Here is a 22,143-nt window from a genome sequence, read left to right as displayed (position 1 = left end):
TGCCAAACTCTGGTTCAGATCCCAGGCGGCAAACTTCTACAACACAGAGATACAAAACTTGATGCCACGGTATGACAAATGTCTCAATTCCGGTGGGGAATATATTGAAAAATAGCTCAACAATTGAGGAGCGTTTTTGCAAAAGTCGACAGATGCAGACATTTTCGAAAATGAGTTATATATCGATATCGTATGCTTTCTAGCTTCGGAATCGACCTATGAACTCAGATTTAGCAAAACTTGATTCATACCGTGTGTAGAGACTACCAAACCTTCCAGGTTTTTTCAAAACTCGATAGATGCTGTCACTTAGTTAAAGCAAAACTCGATAGATGATCGAGTCCTTATTTGAAATATGTGCAGGGTCAAATAAAATAGTTTTCAGCATAGTATTTCAGACAATTTAATTTTATTAGGATTGCTGGCAGAATTGGAATGCTATTATTTTGTCGCCTAGCGGTAAATCGCTGAGTCGGAAGCTATTTGAGCTCCCTCCCTCCCCAAACTAAAGCTTCACTGTCTAGGATTTCTCGCATAAATGTAAATTACTGAGGCGAAAACTATTTATCTATTTCTCCCACTCAACTTGACAGTGAATTGGTGAATATGAAGTGAAATGCTTTTCAAAGCAATATTCATTCACGTATGACTTCAGACGAGTTTTAAGTGAGAGCGTTTTCCAATGTTCTGATGTTCTAGTTAGATTCTGTGTGTGAATAATGGATCCAGGAGATGAAATGATTATGATTCAAGGAGTAGTGAATGGTAGGAAATACAGAACTAAGGAGAAGAGTCCTCGTACAGGGAAGCGCAAAACGAAGGAGCTTGAACCAATATAAAATGCGTAGGGTGGTGAATATCGAGTCTTCGAAAGGAAAACAAAGTGAGTCAATTAAATACAATATCAGGAAAACAGATGGACAGATAATCCCTGTTTGTGCGGCAAGTTTCCAAGGCATAACTGGTTTCTCGAAGGACCGACTATCTCTTCTGGCAAATTGATTCTACTCTACAGGACAGCCACCAAGGGAAAATAGAGGAGGAAATATTTCAGGTAAGAAGTATGAGAATCTTACAATAGGAGTTAAAAATTACATAAAGATGTACAAATGCAGAGAGAGCCACTATACTAGGGGAAAATCTAGTAAGGGATATCTGCCTCCAGAAAACTCTATAAAAAAATGTGGACACATTTCTGTGGAGAAAAAAAAAAACTTGGACTACTTGAGACTTACTCACTCTCGAAGTATAAACATATTTTACAGTTATTTCGACATGTCATTTAAAACTCCCCGTACTGATTCCTGCTCAACCTGCAAGATAGACCTATTCCAAATAAAGGCAGAGACAGACTTGGTAAAAGAAATGAACTCAGGATCCAATATAGACCACATAAACTTCGTGCAGACAGGTTTTACAAAATTATGAAAGATGATAATCCAGAAGTAATAAAGATATGTTTTGACTTGCAACAAAATCAACCTCTGCCGAAATTATCGGTGGGCGAAGTGTTCTACGCAAGACAAGTATGGCTGTACAACCTACGTGTTATGATCAAAGCTCGGATCTTGGGGACTTGTGTGTCGTGTGCTTGAGTAAGGTTACAGGCATAACGTACACAAAGCTCACGCTGCAAGTGCTCAGGGACAGTCGTTTGTACTAAGAAAGTGGTCACATCGAATGGCAAGAAGACGAACGAATAAACTGTGTCACGTCGAAGCCAATGACATTCAGAGAATTACAGGTAAACGGTCTGTTTGAGGAATTAGAAAATACGTGTTATTCGAATGGGTGTTATGGAAGTTTGAAAATGCATTTCTTAAATTTTAGGTACAGAATTTCGTGGAGGAATTCTGAGGAGATACATTATTTTCTTCTAATGCAGAGTTTATATCTTGTAAGTTGTACCACACATAAACTAGAGCTGGAAACGGGCATTCATTGAAAGACATTGCAGTCCTTTAAATTGATGGAGAATTTGTCCATAGCCATGGATCAAGTCGTAGAGGGACCTTCCCTAGTAGTGATACACTAATTGAAAACTATTTGCGAGAAAAATTTAGGATATACTTATCTTTCTCAGATACGAGATCTGCTGAAAATCGAACAGGAAACAGTGACAGTGAAATATTCAGTATTTTATTTAGGCCCAAGACTTTATAATAAAATTTCAAACCATTTTCCAAATTTGAAATTTTTTAAAATTGAAACTTTTAAAAAAGAATTTTGTAAAATTATCCATGATATATAATAGTAACAAATGTACTTTTTTACCTTTTATTTCTATCGACTATATTCATGTTTTTATCGAATATCACTGGCTTCTGTCGGATTGTCAATTTATATTAAATGTGTATTTTTCTCTCGTTTTCCCTTTCTTCTTTATTCTTGCTCTTGTGTTGTACTTATTGGTTTGAATTAAGTTAATTACTGTATTTAGTAAACTGTCCTTGTAAATTTTATGTTATATTATTCACTAAGACCACACCGTACACGAGCCTGACTCTTACGGTAGTGGCTAGAAACATTTTTATTTTATAAATGCAATTTGTATTCACTAGGTAGCCAGTTAAAATAAATAAAATAAAAAAATTAAAGTTTGCTCCCGTCACTTCATGTGACGTGGAAATAAGTTTCCTTCGTTTCAAATCATGTTTAACTAACAGACGAAGAATTTATGGGTTCGAAAATCTTCGAATGCATGTAGTCATACACTGTAATGAAATGTACAGAGCAGAACTGTAAATTTGATGTATTTTGCATGTTTATTTATATATATGCTATAAAATTAGATGTTTCAACCTATCATAATATTATCATTATGTTGTTCCAGCCAGGAACCACTTTTATAGCAGACCTGACAGTACCTCCGTGCTGAAAGCGGGAGTTTGTTGACACTGAAGTCCGGTCGCTTAGCCACGTTCAAAGACACAAGTCCCCAACTTCCGAGCTTTGGTTATGATACATTAAAAAAGACAACAAATTAAGGACATTTCATTCTATATTTGGTTGGAGACCCAGTCATCAAGGGGATGTAACTAAGTCGCATCTGTATTGCTAGATTTTTTTAATCTAGAAAAAAATCTGCAACTAATGCCCCTTCCACCATTCATCTCTTTTCTGATTCTTCTGACAGTCAGAACAAGAATAGCATTATGATGGCAACTCTCATGGTTTTTTTTTTCGGAGCAAAACGATATTTTTACTCGTATTCTTCATTTCTTTCCGATACGCGGTCGTAGCTATATGGCTCGTGTTTTCGGAAGAACAGGAAAAGACTACAGGAGAATGGAAGACATACTGACTCCCAATGGCTACCACAACATACTAGGAAAACATGGCTCAGTCAAAAATCTCAACAAGGGCTGGAAAATCATGGACTTAAAGTCGAGTGCTCAAAAGGTGTTAAGATCGACACTACCATTTAAGCTGGCTCTGCAGCGAGTGATCACTTACAGTAAAACTTTGGGAAAACATCGTGATGTTTCTGTTACAGTGCAAAACACATAGGCTATACAGCGTGTCCAGTGGCAGTGTGTGTGCTAAAGCAAAGAATTAAAACATGCGGTATTGTGTTAAACTCCCCTGTTCTTTCCGAAGTCAAAATGGTGTCAAAAGAAAAAAAAGAATGACGTTAAGAAACTCATGCAGTATTTCGAAGTGACAGGCGAGGCAAAGGACTTCTACACAACAGTTCTAGCAGATGTGTCCCATTAGACTTCTGTGATAAAATTGTACTTTTGTGTTGACAATAATAATTTTCTTCAATTTTATTGGTGTTGTAATGAGATTCATATGAAGATAGACTGCATCTATTGACTTTTGAAAAAAAATCTTATTTTTTGCGCCTAAAACTGACAAGTAATAAAAAAAAGTGCTTATATTTTTCAAACCTACTTTCATTGCCTCAGAACAAAGAATACTTCCTGCCAAAATTGTTGTTGTAAAATAAATATTTCTATCTTTAAATTAAAAAATGTAATTTCTCTAAAATCTTGATTTCTGCATCTATCGACTTTTGCAAAAACGCTCCTCAATTGCTGTATCTATTCCAATAAAACTTTCCATGAAACTGTGTTTCCTTTCTGTGAACGGCCCCAGGGAAACTTATTTTTACGGCCCTCGTAATTACGTTCGAATGGCCAAAATTTGTATAAGCTCTTGTTTTGACATTATTAACATGGTGGAAGAAAAAAATTAACTTTTTTTCATCTGCCCCCATGGGAATGTTTGCTTGTCAGATTATGTAGAACCAGACATAGGACTCATATGTGCTGCGAAGGCTCGCGTGCTTTATGGTTATCTTGAATACAGAAGTATTAAAATTTTCCCATTGCTTTTTAAACTGGTATTTTCCGAACGACAATGCGCTGAATTTCATCACTAGACAATGAATACTGTGACAGCGACGTGAGATTCGAACTCACGACCAGCGTCCCGCAAGAGAGCAGATCGTGCGAGCTCCATGGAGCACTGAGGGACGGCGCGCGGCGGAGAGAAGAGAGGGGTGTATTACGTCAACGCGACGAGGGGAGAGTGCGCGCGCAGCTGCTACTTGCGGAGTGAGGGAGGGACGAACCCTCCCGAATCTTCTAGAGAAATCCGTCCGAAGAGCAGCAGCGTGCGAGATGATTCGAGAACGGACACACGCGTCGAAATAACTCGAACTTTCCAGGCTACGTCGCTGTGGTTATAAAAGAAGAAGCGCGAGGGAACTCAGACAGAGTGTGATTCATGATTAGTTCAGTGAGTAAGCCAGAGCAAGCAAGCCAGTTCGACTCGAGTGTGCGTCCGCAACTGTGTCAGCATCCGAAGGCCTGAGTTCGAGTGCAGTGGACCGCAGTTGGAGGGACCTGAGTTCGAGTAAAGTGGACTGTCTCTGAAGGTCTGTGGTTCGAGATACTGTGAATTCGAGTGACTGAGCTAGAAGAACTGTGAACTGAGAACTGACAGTTCTGATTTGTAAATAGTGCTTTGTAAATATTAGTTAAGATTAACAGTTCATTGTTGTTCGTAATAGTCCTAGTGAATTGTCATTGTTATCGTCTGTGGAGTGCACTAACGAATACTGTGTTACGTGTGTGGAGAGCAAATCCCATTCTTGCCGAGAGCGTTTAATGTGAATTGTAGAAAGGAATTATTATTGTTGAGTTGAAATAAATTTACAATACAAATCCCCTCCACTTTATTACGTGACTGACCCGTGGGGCTGAAGGGAGAGATGAATGACGTATTCGACTTGTGACGTATGCCACAACTGACGCTCGGTTCTGCATCGCTACCTTAGTTGAAGAACAATGTCGAAAGAGTTGTTAGATTTTTTAATTTGTTCTAATTTAACTTGAATTGGTAACCGAGTTTATATGGAAGAAGAAATATTTCATCCATATTTACTAATACCGTAACTACAAAAAGTAGTATATGAACTAAATAAAATATGCCGGAAGCATAACTTTTACATATCAAACACAAAAACAAAAGTAATGGCATTTCAAGGCAAAAATACTGTGAGATCTAAGATTGAAATAGATAATAAAGCAGTAGAACAAGTCACTAATTTTAAGTACCTGGGATGTGATGTAAGTTACAAAAAGGATAATGATATAAAAATAAAATTACAATCATTCCAGACAGTATGTGGCACAATTAATAGAACTTTGAAGAATAAAAGCAGAAAGGAAACAAAAATGAAATTCTACAATGTAATGGCAGTCCCTACTCTTTTATATGGAAGTAATAGCTGGGTTTAACAAAACCTGAAGCTAGTAAAATACAAGCGGCAGAGATGAAATTCTTGTGGAAAGTAAAAGGATGCATGAGATTAGATAGAATTAGAAATGAAGATATCAGGCAGGAACTAGGAGCATACCCCCACTTATTGATAAAACATACAATTACAGACAAGATTGGAAATTACATGTAGAGAGAATGGACGATTACAGACTTTCTAAGAAAGCAATAAATTATAAACCAAAAGGACGAAGAGATCAGGGACGACCGATGAAAAGATGGAGCGACCTTTGAAGCCGGAACGGCAATTGCCCATACCATCAAGCGAGAAGAAGAAGACTAATACCGTTCTCAACAAAATTACCAAAGTTAAGATCTGGGCAAGTCCGTTGAATTTACTAAAGATTATTATTTTTTTGGTTCTACAGAATATGTCTGTTATGGTAACCATTAATATTAGAGGAGAAAAATTCGCTCCGGCGCCGTAGCGAATTTTTCTCCTCTAATATTAAGTCCATTGAAGTTTTTGGTTGATAAGTATGAGAAAAATTATTCTATTATTATTTGAATTAAATGATTACTGTATTATAGCGTTTTAAACGTCTTATTTATTCTGAAATATTGCAATTAGTTGAGAGTACTAAGGTAATTATATTATTGACAAACATACTGTATTCCAACCAGGAGAAAGTCTCAGGGGAATGAGATGCAGCTGGGTAATGCTGTGATTGAATGTTGATGTCATTAGATGTCATAAGGTCACACACGTGGGTACACGCATCTCCATTGGCTAACTCTCAAAGCACAAACGACAACACTGATAAAACATACTTATAATACCCTAGTTACAAAATTAGATCACAGTTAATCTCCTGGTCTTTTAATCCCTCCATATAGAAAATAATATATGCAGGAAAGCGCATGTTTTTTAAACTGACGTTATAATGGTAATATTTTCTATCTACTTCGCTTCAATAGATGACGCGATTCCGGGCCAGGTCGATGGCATTTAAGTGTGCTTAAATGCGACAGGCTCATGTCAGTAGATTTACTGGCATGTAAAAGAACTCCTGCGGGACAAAATTCCGGCACATCCGGCGACGCTGATATAACCTCTGCAGTTGCGAGCGTCGTTAAATAAAACATAACATTTAACATGACGCAATAGTAAGCACATTCCTTTCACGGTTAATCTCCTGGTTGGTGAACAGTACCATTTGTTGAATTTATATTTTCAGAATATCAAGAAAAGAAATAACATTTGTCAAGATGACTTTGTTCGACTGGGTCCTCCTCCTGCTCGGCCTGGGAGTCGTGCTGTATTTCTGGGGCACCAGGACCTACAGACGCTTCATGAAGCCGGGAATACCTCACGACACACCCCTCCCTTTCATCGGCAGCATGGGGCCTACAATTCTGAAGCGCCAGCCTTTAACGGACACGATATTAGACATGTACAAAGCAAAAAAGGGTCGACCTTACTCCGTAATGTTCATGTTTCGTATTCCCATGATCGTCATTTTTGACCTCGAACTCATCAAGACAATTACTGTCAAGGACTTTGACTACTTCCCAAATCGTCAGATGGCAGTGTTCGAAAACTTTAACTCACTCTTCTCAAAAGCATTAACCTGTCTCAAAGGTAAGTACAAATGTATTTATTTAGCTTGGCCTATTTTAAAAGAGTTGCGCAGTGGTTGACGGACGAGTTTATTTAACATTGATAAGGAAAGTAGGGAGCAATGTTGCCAATTCAGCGGTTTTCCCGCTAAATCTAGCTTTTTTTTTTGGATAACCATCTCGCGGGTAAAATTATATTATCCCGCTTAGCGGGAATACTAGCGATTTTTAATCTTTAAAATTTCTGAAATGAAATTCATATTAGCATTATAAGCGGCTTTCATAATTACATTTAATTCTTTCAGTGTGTTTTTTGTGAAATAATGGATGTGTTAATGTAGTGATAGTTCCATATTATAATATATACCGTTAAAACCCGAAATCCGTCAAAACCAGTTTCAGCTAGTAAAAACTAGTTTAAGCAAATAAAGATAGAAAGTGAGTTTTCGTATAATCTAGAATCAATGTCAGGTTAGGTTTGGTTTGTTTAGGTTTTTGTTTGGTAAAAGCCTAAAAAGAACCTATATAAACCAAACCTAAATTGTCATTGATTCTAGATCTTACGAAAATTCGCTATCTATATTTCAAAATTACTTTTTACTAGTTGAAACTGGTTTTGTTGGATTTTGGGTTTTAACGGTAACATATAGCCTATAGTGCAATAAGAATTTAAATATGTTGTGTCTGTGATAAAAGTGTTCAAAATTGCTTTATAGCGCCACATTAGCAATGATAAAAGTGTGCAATATTCGTTACATTGCCGGGTGGAGGCTCTATCTTGACCATTATTATTATTATTATTATTATTATTATTATTATTATTATTATTATTATTATTGAATAATAAGTATACATTAAAATCTAGAGATACTTGCTAGAAAATCGCGGGTTTTCGAAAATCATCTAGCGGGATTATACGAACAACTGTTGGCAACATTGAGGGAGGTATGAATTAGTTGTACTGCAATGCTCTATGAGTACAGTAGTTTTCGTGGTGGTGTATGTGTCGTGAATACTACCGAACTCAAAAACATAGTTATACTGTTTGTTTAGAATGGCCCCTGTCTAAAATAAACTTAAAGGGAAAATAATCAATAGCCAAACACAGGAGGGGTTAAGGCCCATTCACAATGAAAATTAAACATAACCGTAACATAAACACATAAGTTTGCGCCCAGGCTACCAAATGGGATCATTCACAATGATTCACATAAGCATTGACATAAACATTACCTTAAGACGTTAACATGAAAGTTTGCAAACTCCAAACTTTCATGCTTATGCTTACGTGATTTGCAAACAGTACACAATCGTGGAGCGCTGAAGAATACGACGGAATATGAGGAAATGGCGTCGTTGTTATGTTTCCATGGTTACCAAGTATCTTTGCGGTTATGTTTATGTTCCCATCGTGAATGCTCTTGATTTTACCGTAACGTTTACATTTTTAAGTTAACGCTTACGTTATGTTTAATTTTCATTGTGAATGAGCCTTTAGACATGTGTAGTTTTTAATAATGAAGCTCAACTGGGAAATCCAATAAACCCCAAAGAGGGTAGCTCAAGCCTTTGGTATTTCTAGAAAAAACAGTGCGACAAATTAACAATAAATTAAAAACAAGCATTCAATTTGGTATATCATTATTAAATACCGTTTTCTTAGTCCTACAACATTGGAATGGGTATAAGTGTGTACGTTATATAGACCTACATTACGTCACGTGTCCTTCATAGACACCCTGCTCACAAACAGAAGTAACGTGGACTATAGAGTCAATCTACAACAGGTTCCTTACTCCTAAACAATTACAGTTTAATGAATTTAAATGCTATTATAGTCACAATCATGCCATGGTATGAAAGAAAAATTTCATAACCTCGAGCGGGATTCGAACCTGCGACTTCCTTTCATACCATGGCATGATTGTGACTATAATAGCATTTAAATTCATTAATATGTCACATCAACGGACGTTTATACGTCACCAACTTCGTAAGATGAAGATTACAAGTACAGTTTACTTCAGTTTAGCAATGTTTATGATACTATACACTATTAGTTGAAATAAAGGTGCCTGAAACAAGTGTACGAAACTACAGAAGTGTATAGAGGAATATTCGGAAGACAGTATGTCTGTGTAAATGGGATATAATAGTGTATAATTTATGTAACACTGACATAATCTGTCCTTTTTTTTTATTGGGTTATTTTACGACGCTGTATCAACATCTAGGTTATTTAGCGTCTGAATGAGATGAAGGTGATAATGCCGGTGAAATGAGTCCGGGGTCTAGCACCGAAAGTTACCCAGCATTTGCTCGTATTGGGTTGAGGGAAAACCCCGGAAAAAACCTCAACCAGGAAACTTGCCCCGACCGGGATTCGAACCCGGGCGACCTGGTTTCGCGGCCAGACGCGCTGACCGTTACTCCACAGGTGTGGACTAATCTGTTCTAAAAGATGGTCTTTACAGAATTGTAATTAAGAAATATAAAAATCATTTGAAATTGATAGAAAGAAGCGAGTCTGACGATCTACCTTCAACTAGTAATTCAGTGCGAGTGTACGAACTTAGCAGAGATCTGTATGAAATGATGGTGCACATTCCTTTCGACAAAGTTGAGGACAATTTTGTTGGAAAGTACACTTGTACACAAGGATAGTATCTGTGTTACAGTTGTATCGCTGTTTTAAGTTAAAATTTTACAACAAAGATCGTAATATGGGTTTGAACATTGCATTAATCAAACAGTAACATTTTAAGTTAAAAATTTTACATAAAAGATTATTGTATTAGGGGCCGAAACATATTGTTAAGAGTAGTGCCTCTGATTCAGTAACATTTTAAGTTAAAATTTTACATCAAAGATTATTGTATTAGAGGCTGAAACATTTTAAGTTAAAATTTTATGTCTAAGATTATTGTATTAGAGGCTGAAACATATTGTTAAGAGTAGTGCCTCTGATTCAGTAACATTTTAAGTTAAAATTTTACATCAAAGATTATTGTATTAGAGGCTGAAACATTTTAAGTTAAAATTTTATGTCTAAGATTATTGTATTAGAGGCTGAAACATATTGTTAAGAGTAGTGCCTCTGTTCAGTAACATTTTAAGTTAAAATTTTATATACAGTAAAAGATCATTGTATTAGAGGCTGAAACATATTGTCAAGAGCAGTGCCTCTGATTCAGTAACATTTTAAGTGAAAATTTTACATAAAAGATTATTGTATTAGAGGCTGAAACATTTTAAGTTAAAATTTTATGTCTAAGATTATTGTATTAGAGGCTGAAACATATTGTCAAGAGCAGTGCCTCTGATTCAGTAACATTTTAAGTGAAAATTTTACATCAAAGATTATTGTATTAAAGGCTGAAACATATTGTTAAGAGTAGTGCCTCTGATTCAGTAACATTTTAAGTTAAAATTTTACATCAAAGATTATTGTATTAAAGGCTGAAACATATTGTTAAGAGTAGTGCCTCTGATTTAGTAACATTTTAAGTTAAAATTTTACATCAAATATGATTGTATTAGAGGCTGAAACATATTGTTAAGACTAGTACCTCTGATTCAGTAACATTTTAAGTTAAAATTTTACATCAAAGATTATTGTATTAAAGGCTGAAACATATTGTTAAGAGCAGTGCCTCTGATTTAGTAACATTTTAAGTTAAAATTTTACATCAAATATGATTGTATTAGAGGCTGAAATATATTGTTAAGACTAGTGCCTCTGATTCAGTAACATTTTAAGTTAAAATTTTATATACAGTAAAAGATTATTGTATTAGAGGCTGAAACATATTGTCAAGAGCAGTGCCTCTGATTCACTAACATTTTAAGTGAAAATTTTACATAAAAGATTATTGTATTAGAGGCTGAAACATTTTAAGTTAAAATTTTATGTCTAAGATTATTGTATTAGAGCTGAAAGTATTGTCAAGAGCAGTGCCTCTGATTCAGTAACATTTTAAGTGAAAATTTTACATCAAAGATTATTGTATTAGAGGCTGAAACATTTTAAGTTAAAATTTTATGTCTAAGATTATTGTATTAGAGGCTGAAACGTATTGTCAAGAGCAGTGCCTCTGATTCAGTAACATTTTAAGTGAAAATTTTACATCAAATATGATTGTATTAGAGGCTGAAACATATTGTTAAGACTAGTACCTCTGATTCAGTAACATTTTAAGTTAAAATTTTACATCAAAGATTATTGTATTAAAGGCTGAAACATATTGTTAAGAGCAGTGCCTCTGATTTAGTAATATTTTATGTTAAAATTTTACATCAAATATGATTGTATTAGAGGCTGAAATATATTGTTAAGACTAGTGCCTCTGATTCAGTAACATTTTAAGTTAAAATTTTATATACAGTAAAAGATTATTGTATTAGAGGCTGAAACATATTGTCAAGAGCAGTGCCTCTGATTCAGTAACATTTTAAGTGAAAATTTTACATAAAAGATTATTGTATTAGAGGCTGAAACATTTTAAGTTAAAATTTTATGTCTAAGATTATTGTATTAGAGGCTGAAACGTATTGTCAAGAGCAGTGCCTCTGTTTCAGTAACATTTTAAGTGAAAATTTTACATCAAAGATTATTGTATTAGACGCTGAAACATTTTAAGTTAAAATTTTATGTCTAAGATTATTGTATTAGAGGCTGAAACGTATTGTCAAGAGCAGTGCCTCTGATTCAGTAACATTTTAAGTGAAAATTTTACATCAAATATGATTGTATTAGAGGCTGAAACATATTGTTAAGACTAGTACCTGTGATTCAGTAACATTTTAAGTTAAAATTTTACATCAAAGATTATTGTATTAAAGGCTGAAACATATTGTTAAGAGTAGTGCCTCTGATTTAGTAACATTTTAAGTTAAAATTTTACATCAAATATGATTGTATTAGAGGCTGAAATATATTGTTAAGACTAGTGCCTCTGATTCAGTAACATTTTAAGTTAAAATTTTATATACACTAAAAGATTATTGTATTAGAGGCTGAAACATATTGTCAAGAGCAGTGCCTCTGATTCAGTAACATTTTAAGTGAAAATTTTACATAAAAGATTATTGTATTAGAGGCTGAAACATTTTAAGTTAAAATTTTATGTCTAAGATTATTGTATTAGAGGCTGAAACGTATTGTCAAGAGCAGTGCCTCTGATTCAGTAACATTTTAAGTGAAAATTTTACATCAAATATGATTGTATTAGAGGCTGAAACATATTGTTAAGACTAGTACCTGTGATTCAGTAACATTTTAAGTTAAAATTTTACATCAAAGATTATTGTATTAAAGGCTGAAACATATTGTTAAGAGTAGTGCCTCTGATTTAGTAACATTTTAAGTTAAAATTTTACATCAAATATGATTGTATTAGAGGCTGAAATATATTGTTAAGACTAGTGCCTCTGATTCAGTAACATTTTAAGTTAAAATTTTATATACACTAAAAGATTATTGTATTAGAGGCTGAAACATATTGTCAAGAGCAGTGCCTCTGATTCAGTAACATTTTAAGTGAAAATTTTACATAAAAGATTATTGTATTAGAGGCTGAAACATTTTAAGTTAAAATTTTATGTCTAAGATTATTGTATTAGAGGCTGAAACGTATTGTCAAGAGCAGTGCCTCTGATTCAGTAACATTTTAAGTGAAAATTTTACATCAAAGATTATTGTATTAGAGGCTGAAACATTTTAAGTTAAAATTTTATGTCTAAGATTATTGTATTAGAGGCTGAAACGTATTGTCAAGAGCAGTGCCTCTGATTCAGTAACATTTTAAGTGAAAATTTTACATCAAATATGATTGTATTAGAGGCTGAAACATATTGTTAAGACTAGTACCTCTGATTCAGTAACATTTTAAGTTAAAATTTTACATCAAAGATTATTGTATTAAAGGCTGAAACATATTGTTAAGAGTAGTGCCTCTGATTTAGTAACATTTTAAGTTAAAATTTTACATCAAATATGATTGTATTAGAGGCTGAAATATATTGTTAAGACTAGTGCCTCTGATTCAGTAACATTTTAAGTTAAAATTTCACATCAAAGATTGATGAAATATAGGCTTGTAGATTTCATTAAGAGTAGTGCCTTTGAAAGAGTAACATTTTAATTTGAAGTTTACAGCAAAGGCTATGTTCAGTTTTTTGCAGTGGCGTATACTGGTTAAAGGGTTTGCGCTACCGCTGACCCTATTATTACACAAAATATATCTAACAATTACTTTAATTTTAATTACTATTGTAAAACTAATAATACAAAATTATTACATTATGTTATATTATAAACTTTTTCTTCTGTAATTTCCTTGGGCTACCGCCGGTAGCCCCGGTAGCCCGCAAAATACGCCCCTGGCTTTTTGTAATACATAACACAGCCCTACTCTTAAAATCATTCTTTTACTGTAGCCTATGTGTGTGGTAGTTGTTGTCCTTGACGCGGGAGTAGTTTGTTTTGATCGTCTACATGTGTGGAATCCAACCCAGAAATTTTGCCGTATATTTTGAAACACTCTGTATATGGAACATAACTGGAATGTTAGTAAAATATGACAACGGTTTCCTGTTTTCGTCTAGGTCAAGACTGGAGAGACAAGCGGTCGATATTGAGTCCCGTCTTCACATCCAGCAAGATGAAGACCATGTTTGTGTTGGTATCTGAGTGTTGCCAACAGTTTGTAAATTTCCTAGAAGAATGCTTTCAAAATCGACCTAATGGGTGTGGAATTCAAAAAGGTAATATTAACCTTGTCATTACTTAATAATGAGTACTTCAAGATGCCTTGGCTTCTATTCAATGTTTTTTTTTTTAATATTGAACTTGGAAAGCACGCAAATTATTCTGAGCAGTGCAGCTGCTCCTGTAGACATCTGTAATCTACTTCTGGCCAATTGATAAGAATAAATTATATTGAATTAAATATTTTAATTATATTTATTGTAGAATATGTGTTTAATGAAAAAGAAAATATTATATTGAATTAGATGTGTATAAATTACTCATGGGAACAGTAATGGAATATGTTCGGTTTCTTAGACCGATCTTTCTGTAAGTGTGATTTTAATGTATCTTTCGGGTTAAGGGATGAAAACAATCGAAGTTGCACTAACTTTGTTTATGTTTACGCAAATTACGCTCATTGTGTCCCGTAATAATCGACAGATATATATTTTTCATGAAGTTTACAATAAGCTTTCCATTTAAAAATTGCACTCGTTTCATTATTTGAGCCGTTCAGAGCAGAAGTGGTGTAAGTCAAAATTGGGTAATGGGGTTTAAAGTAAAAATTCTGTAAAATACAGCGCAAAGTAGCAATTAATATGTCCTTCGTGCTATCCACTGACTACCAGTAGTTTAAATAAATTGAATATTAATTGCTACTTTGCGCTGTATTTTACAGAATGTTTACTTTAACCCTCATTACCCTTTTTTGACTTACACCACTTCTGCTCTGAACGGCTCATTTATATTCCAGTTTTTCTATCGACCATTTGTTGCACTGAATGCATTCACATGCCAATGCTACTTAAACACTATATTTCCTAGTTTTTAATAGATAAGGAAGCAAATGATTCTCATAAATTTTTAACTCTTCGCACTGTGTCACTCCCCGAATCATTAACATATTTAACAACGATAAACAAACACTGATTTTTATGCACAACCGTGGCACACGATTTAATCAAATTAAATTGAAATGTTCCTAGTATACTGGCCTAACCGACCGAGGACGGAAGCTCTGGTTACACTGACTCTGCTGAATTAACAGTGTTCATGTTACTTTCTTGGAGATGTCGGAAATATTGCCCTACAGTAGAGCGTCTCGTTTAGGCATAGTGAAAACGTAACCAAACTATTTCCAAATAAAGATGGAAGTAGACGTAAACAAAACCGAAATGTATTACTCCGCAATCGTAAGCTAGCTACCAAAGCAGCCACCAGGGCGCATTATTTTCAGCAAGTGAGCACGCAGGGCAGCCAACGTCTGATATATTGCAGACATTTCAACACATTCATTGAACTAACCCGTAAAATGCTCACAAAGGGTTAATATTTATTATTTCTCTACTGGGAATAATGGATTTTCATTTTCTGTAGATTCGTGATTGAATGTTATTCTTTGAAGAGTGGAGAATTTCTTTAATTCTACAGAAATTTCTTTGAGGTTGGCAACACTGAATCTCGCACTGTGTTATACCAGCGTGCTGATGTGCTCTGTGAAGCTGCAAGTCACCTTGGGAGGGATGTAATGCCTATTACGCATGCGCGTTGCCATAATATACGTTACAATGATTTAACACGCAATGTCTGAAACTACACATGTTGTTTAAATTGTAAGAAAGTGTTCTAATAAGCATGTTTAATTCACTCGTATTCCATGTATATTATACATTTTATTATTTTAGAAGGAACTATTTTAATTTGAGGAAGAAGATGACAAGCATGAGTTTGGAGGCGTTGTGCGTCCAATAGCCAATCAGGAACCATTAAGCCACGTGCATTTATTTACATTTACTTCAATCTTTAGCTGGAAAGAGAGTAGTGCAGGTAACGTGTGGGGGAGGACGAGCCTTACGATAAACACGAGGGATGCACAAGGTTTTAGTTACAACATTTATGGCGGAGCATTAATTGAAATTATATTTTCCAAAAACACACAAAACAAAACAACACAAATTGCATAATGTTATCATATACACATTTTAACAAACAAACTATTGTAATGTTGAAATAATTCAATATAAAAACCAAATTTTGCTACTTAGGTCCTATATGATGTTCCTTTCAAGCAGCATTTTTTACGGCCATGAATTTCATTCTCTGTATGACTAACATAATATCACTGTCTTCTGTGGCCGAATTAACAATACTACAGTACTGTAAGGGGTATTCCATCTCAAATCGACCGAAATATAGAGAAAATTGACCTTGCAATTTTTAAATACAATGAAACTTTTTCTGTCCGCAGACAACTATGATACAATGCTTTGTGCAAAGATTCAGGCAGCAGAACTTCATAGTGTTTAAATTAAAAATATTTAAATTTATCGTATTTTCATAAAATTAGCAACTTTAAACTGTTGTGGCTCCGAAACCTTTTCACCCAATTATCAAAATCATGGTTTATTTTGATGCTGAGAAATTAAAGTTTATATTGACATGTAAACAGCTTTTCTTACTTTTTATGGAAATGGAAAAATTTATATTTTTCTTAATTAAGACACCTTTGCCCACGAAAAAATATTTTTAAAATATATGGTTAGATTCCGCATTCAAAGTACAAATAAACACATATTTTTTACTGGTGCAACGTTAATAAGAAAGTATTGCAAAATCAAATAAAGAAAATAAATAGTACGCGCGTGAGCTAACCAGCTGACTGTGAGGCGGGAGCTAGCCTAGGCAAGCAAGGCCAGGAGACATAAACACGTGATGTTTCGTCTAGTAGCGCATAACTGAGCTAGCTTTATCACAGGTTTCCATAAACACAGGAGTAAAATGACGCCCAATGCTCGCTTATCTTCATCTCTCGGCCAGTGTGCACTGTGTTGCGCCTTTCAAGTCTAGGATGTGAAAATAATTTATTTAATACCCCCGAAACTTATTGCCGTGACACTAAGCAAACAATGCCGAATCCCTCTTAATAATGCAAGTTTTTTTTTTCAATATTTCTTTACATTTTTACAAATGGGCAAAAAGCCTAAAAGTAAGTAAAATCAGATTATCTGTCTCTCTCTATAAAATAAAAATAAGGATTACTTCTCCCAAATGTCAGGTTCAAAATGAGCTCTCATTCAATGTTCTGCAGTAAATGGTTCCAGAGTTCTGAGCGCTGAAAGAGGCTTGTTTTTATAAAATACGCTAAATTTATCGCTCAACAACACGAAAACCGATTGACTTTCGATAGTATATTTTTGCAAATACACTCTCCTCAGCACCTTGTATAAATAGGGAAAAAATTAGAGTATAAAAAATGCGAGGTTTTTTACTGATCGATTTCATATGGAATAGCCCGTAATTACGTTTAGGAAACAGTTGTCACTTCAGACCAATATGCTGTAGTTTTGTTAATTCGGCCACAGAAGACGGTGATATTATGTGTCATACAGAGAATAAAATTCATTACCGTAAAATATTATGCTTGAGTAAGTAGCAAAATTTGATTTTTATATTGAATTATTTCAACGTTACAATTGCTTGTTTGTTAAAATGTGTCTATGATAACGTTATGCAATTTGTGTTCTTTTGTTTTGTGTGTTTTTGGAAAATATAATTTCAATTATTGCTCCGCCATAAATGTTGTAACTAAAACCTTGTGCATCCCTCGTGTTTATCGTACAGTTCGTCCTCTCCCACACGTTACCTGCACTTTTCTTACGTTTTCACTGTGCCTAAACGAGACGCTCTACTGAATTTCTTTTGTTAGTTCCTCGAGAAACTAGTTCAGAATTATTTAAATGTACCGGTATGAATATTTTGTCGTTATAAAAATATTGTATAGATCCAGATACAAAATTTGAGCCACCTGAATTTTCCAAGTTCTAGTTATAAGATACTTGGCACGCTCAGTACTTACTTCCAAGTTTTGTTTCTGAGTCTGTAGGCTACCAATTATTCTTGCGCTAACAACTAGCCAAACACGAACTTTCGGATCATGAAGTGATGTTTAATGAAGGATGGCTGATTTTTCTGAGCCAAAAAGGATTTGTTTCACTGTTTAGTCGCCCGTTCAAGAGAAACCACGAATCATCGTAAAAGAATCACAAAAGTTATCGATCCAATAATCCTTCATTCACAGATTCATTAAATCACATCAGAAAAACTAATTTTTGAAATTGGGCGCCTAAACTCGCATATTAGTATATTATGCATCACATTTTTGCAGATGGAAATACGCTGATATTGGAACTCAAGAACTTCTTCAACAGATACACAAATGACGTCATAGCTACAACTGCTTTTGGTCTTGGTGTAGACTCATTGAAACAGCCCAAAAATGAGTTCTTTTTAATGGGACAAGAAACTTGTAATTTCGGCATATTGAAAGTACTTCTTGTAATGTCTATGCCTAAATTAATGAAGGTCAGTCCAAGGAATTTTGCAGTAACTAGTATATAAGTATCAGTACACGCAATTCGCAAGGTGTTTATCCTTAATTGTCATAGAAGTTCACACATACAATAGTCGTAACTCATTATCTATCTCCTACATTGACTACCTAACATGGCACTGCTATAAAATGTACTATACTACTGCCCTTTAACTCTTTATACAGGGACATCATTTTATTTTTACTTCAATTTTTATTGTACCTGAGTTTTTGAATGTACTTCACTCCCACCCCTCTACTAGTAAACTCCAAGCGTCCTCCACACAGAACCAAGGCCGCGTATGCAGTACTGAATTAGTGAGTATAGTGCGTTCCAGAAAAATGTTCACGTTTTTCAGTGACGAAAGAACTTTCAATATTGAATCATATTTTCGCACAGGTATTGTCGTCCGTTTGCTTACGTCGCATCCCGATTTCCCCCACCTACTTCTGTTCGCCCCTCTGTAAAGTCTAGTAGCTGGGCTGTCTTAGCTCTTTTCTGAAAACATTAATTTCTGTTAGGAATTGGACGTCTACGTAATATTATACAACTATTTAAAATAACTTAAACAAAAGGGCCTCGTTAAGTAATTAACTGTCACGTGATTTCCCCCCCCCCTGCTACGACCCTGCGACCAAATCACTTGAACGGACAGTAGATAGCATTTCTGAGTAATTTTATCTTTTCGGATCGGGCAGAAGTGAAGATTGAATTTACAGTACGTAAGGTACTCTTTTGTGTATGTATAGAATTATTTCAAAATGAGTTACTCGTACGAAGGACGAAACTGGTAATTGGAATTAGTCTATAGTGCGATAATATGCACAAACGAACTGAAGTCTGTATCGAAATGAACGGCCACCATTAAAAAAATGTGTTTAAATATCCATATTATGATTATTTTTCAATTTAACTTCATTCTCTATAGTGTACGCTAATGTGCTGTAGACAGTGTAATATACACTGCATAATGAATATGTTCGCATGGATAACTCTGTTCGTGAGTAAAAACACTTATTGTTAATACTGTACTGTATTTTGATTAAACGAAAACGTAATGAAAATTATCAAACTCAAAATCGCGATATTTCCTAGTTTACGTAAATGGATGAACTACTTTTCTTCCCTCCTATACCTAGTTTCCGGTTCTAGATCTTTAATCCAAAGATATAGCCAGGTTGATATTAAAAATATTAGTAAAAATAAATTGATGTCCCTGTACTTACAGCTGGGAAGGTAAGACCTGAGCCAAACATAAATATGCGCAGTAGACCTTGGTAACAATCTCCTCTGTAATGGCCGACGGAAGGGAGAAAGGGAGGAAGTAACTTTTCTTCTTCGAGTTTTCGGTTAAACCTGAGCCAAGCATTGGTATGCGTAGTAACCTCCTCTCTAGCGAGGAAGTGCATTCACCTCTGTGCGTCTTTGGCTCAGCTCTAATCTTTCCATTGATACCGTGTTAACAGTTCCTAATTGTTTCTTTCCTTTAGTTTCTTATGTTTTCTCTCAAACACGTTTACCATTTTGACAGAGTTACAACCTACTCTTCCACTCTCGTCTTTACATTCTCCCTCTACTCTCGCTCCTACCTCCCTAGTTCACCTCATCCTGCTTTCTTTCCTCCTCTATTAATGTTACTTGTTTGCTCGTGTTTATCTTACTGTCTCTCTATTTTCCTCTCGTTCTTTCCGTTTCTTGTCTTTTACAAAGGTTTCTTTTCCCGTACTCATGTTTCTGTTTTCATTTACTTCAGTTTGTTTTCACATCCTTCTCATTATTATTTCATATACTCTTTCGCTCCTGGCCTTTATTATTATTATTATTATTATTATTATTATTATTATTATTATTATTATTATTATTATTATTATTATTTTGTTTTTCTCTCACTTATTTCTGGTCATCATTTTCTGTTTCCTTCTTCCCCTCCTGATTCTTTTGCAGTCTCATTTATATTTATTATCTCTTTGTTTTCATTTCCTTCTCCTTTACTAATCATTTTTATTTCCCTTGTCTTCTTTACCTTATTCCTTCCTCGTTTCCTTCTCTCTTTTTTTTATTTGGTTCTTTTAAGACGTTGTATCACCACTGTTCCCTTCCCTTACATTTCTATTTCTCATCTCTAGATTTCTTACCCCATTTAACCTTTCTATCTGTCCTCTTTTCTTTTATGTTCCTAGGTTTCGTTTTCTTATTCTTCAATTCCTATCTTATTTTTACACTTTCGTTTCTATTTTTTTCTTGCTCCCAAGTTTCAATTTCTTCATTTGCTTTTTCTCTTATCGTGTACCTTCCTTCTATGCACATGTATCTCTTTTCTGTCGACTTCCATACTTTTAATCCCAATACACTCGTATATTTTTCCGTTTAGTTTCTTGGTATCAGCATACTTCCCAATAGAATCTGCGACTTCTTCAGTTCCTTGGTGAAGGACACAATAGCGACGAGGGAGAGAGAAGGCATTGTTAGGCCGGACTTGCTTCAATTGTTGATGCAGGCCCAGAAAGGAAATCTGCAAGACGAGAACTCTACAGAACAACAGGCCAGAAGTGGGAGAAGAGGTAAGCAGATCTATGTGATAATCAAGCAGCGCATTTTCGTTCCCAAACAAGTTAGATAAGTTATCGGTTAGTACATCCTGGCCGTTCAGAGTTCAATCTCTGACGCTAAATGCTTACGTCAGGACGCTACGAAAGGTATGATTCACTGCATAATAATAATAATAATAATAATAATAATAATAATAATAATAATAATAATAATAATAATGGATCATGACAACTGTAAATGGTATTGCTACTAAATTGAAATTGTCTGTCCAGTATAAACGCACTAAAACTTCGACACTAGCGCTCTACAAAATATTAGTGCTACATATGACAGGAAATATAATTAGATAATAATACTGAAGTAGTATATCTTATTATAGAACATAAGAGTAAACATGATACACATTAACTGTATATACTCTATATACATTATATGCAATTAATTAATGTAACAAAATCAGTTCCGTTACGGTGAACGAAACATATACTCTGAGGTTATGAAATTCATGTTGAATCTTTCGTGCACTACTTTTAACACTTGAATATAAATAATTGATTAAATAGCGATCTTACGCGTGTTAATTGTGTAAGCATGTGCGGCTTACAGCTGTTTCGGTGCTTCTTCACACCATCCTCAGAGCCTACTAGATCTCGGCGTCATCTCGAACTTCGCTGCCTGTTGTGTGGTTGCGTTCATTGTTGAAAAGTGTTGAAATGAGGTGTCAAATAGTGTGTGTGTTCTGAAATTTCAACAATCGAACGCACCTACGCAACAGGCAGCGAAGTTCGAGATGACGCCGAGATCTAGTAGGCTCTGAGGATGGTGTGAAAAAGCGCCGAAACAGCTGTAAGCCGCACATGCTTACACAATTAACACGAGTAAGATCGCCATTTAATCAATTATTTATGAAATTCATATCTTTGACCTTAATTGTCAGTAAAAAAATTGTTTAAGCTAAGAAAATGTTCTTCCTACATTACATGACGTTATAAGGTCAAAATTATTATAACAAAAATCAATATACAAATTATCAATATTTATATTTTATACAATATATGCAAATAATTCATTTATCAAATCTATACACATTGCAGTGAACGACAACATACATTCTGAGGTTAT

The 22,143-nt window shown here is 34.7% G+C and overlaps 1 protein-coding gene across 1 annotated transcript in view; it reads left to right on the top strand.

The window, feature by feature from the left end:
• The window catches only part of LOC138695828 (cytochrome P450 9e2-like), a 35,485-nt gene that overhangs the window by 3,371 nt on the left and 9,971 nt on the right, over nucleotides 1-22,143 (top strand). The window contains exons 2-5 of the mRNA XM_069820093.1: nucleotides 6,969-7,372; nucleotides 13,957-14,115; nucleotides 18,267-18,463; nucleotides 20,843-21,032. Coding sequence (XP_069676194.1) covers nucleotides 6,969-7,372; nucleotides 13,957-14,115; nucleotides 18,267-18,463; nucleotides 20,843-21,032 — 950 coding nt within the window. The remainder of the gene's footprint in view (nucleotides 1-6,968; nucleotides 7,373-13,956; nucleotides 14,116-18,266; nucleotides 18,464-20,842; nucleotides 21,033-22,143) is intronic.

Source organism: Periplaneta americana, chromosome 3 (assembly GCF_040183065.1).
Source record: "Periplaneta americana isolate PAMFEO1 chromosome 3, P.americana_PAMFEO1_priV1, whole genome shotgun sequence".
NCBI classification, from domain to species: domain Eukaryota; kingdom Metazoa; phylum Arthropoda; class Insecta; order Blattodea; family Blattidae; genus Periplaneta; species Periplaneta americana.
The sequence above is the reverse complement of the archived record's forward strand: the minus strand, read 5'-3'. Positions and strand labels throughout refer to the sequence as shown.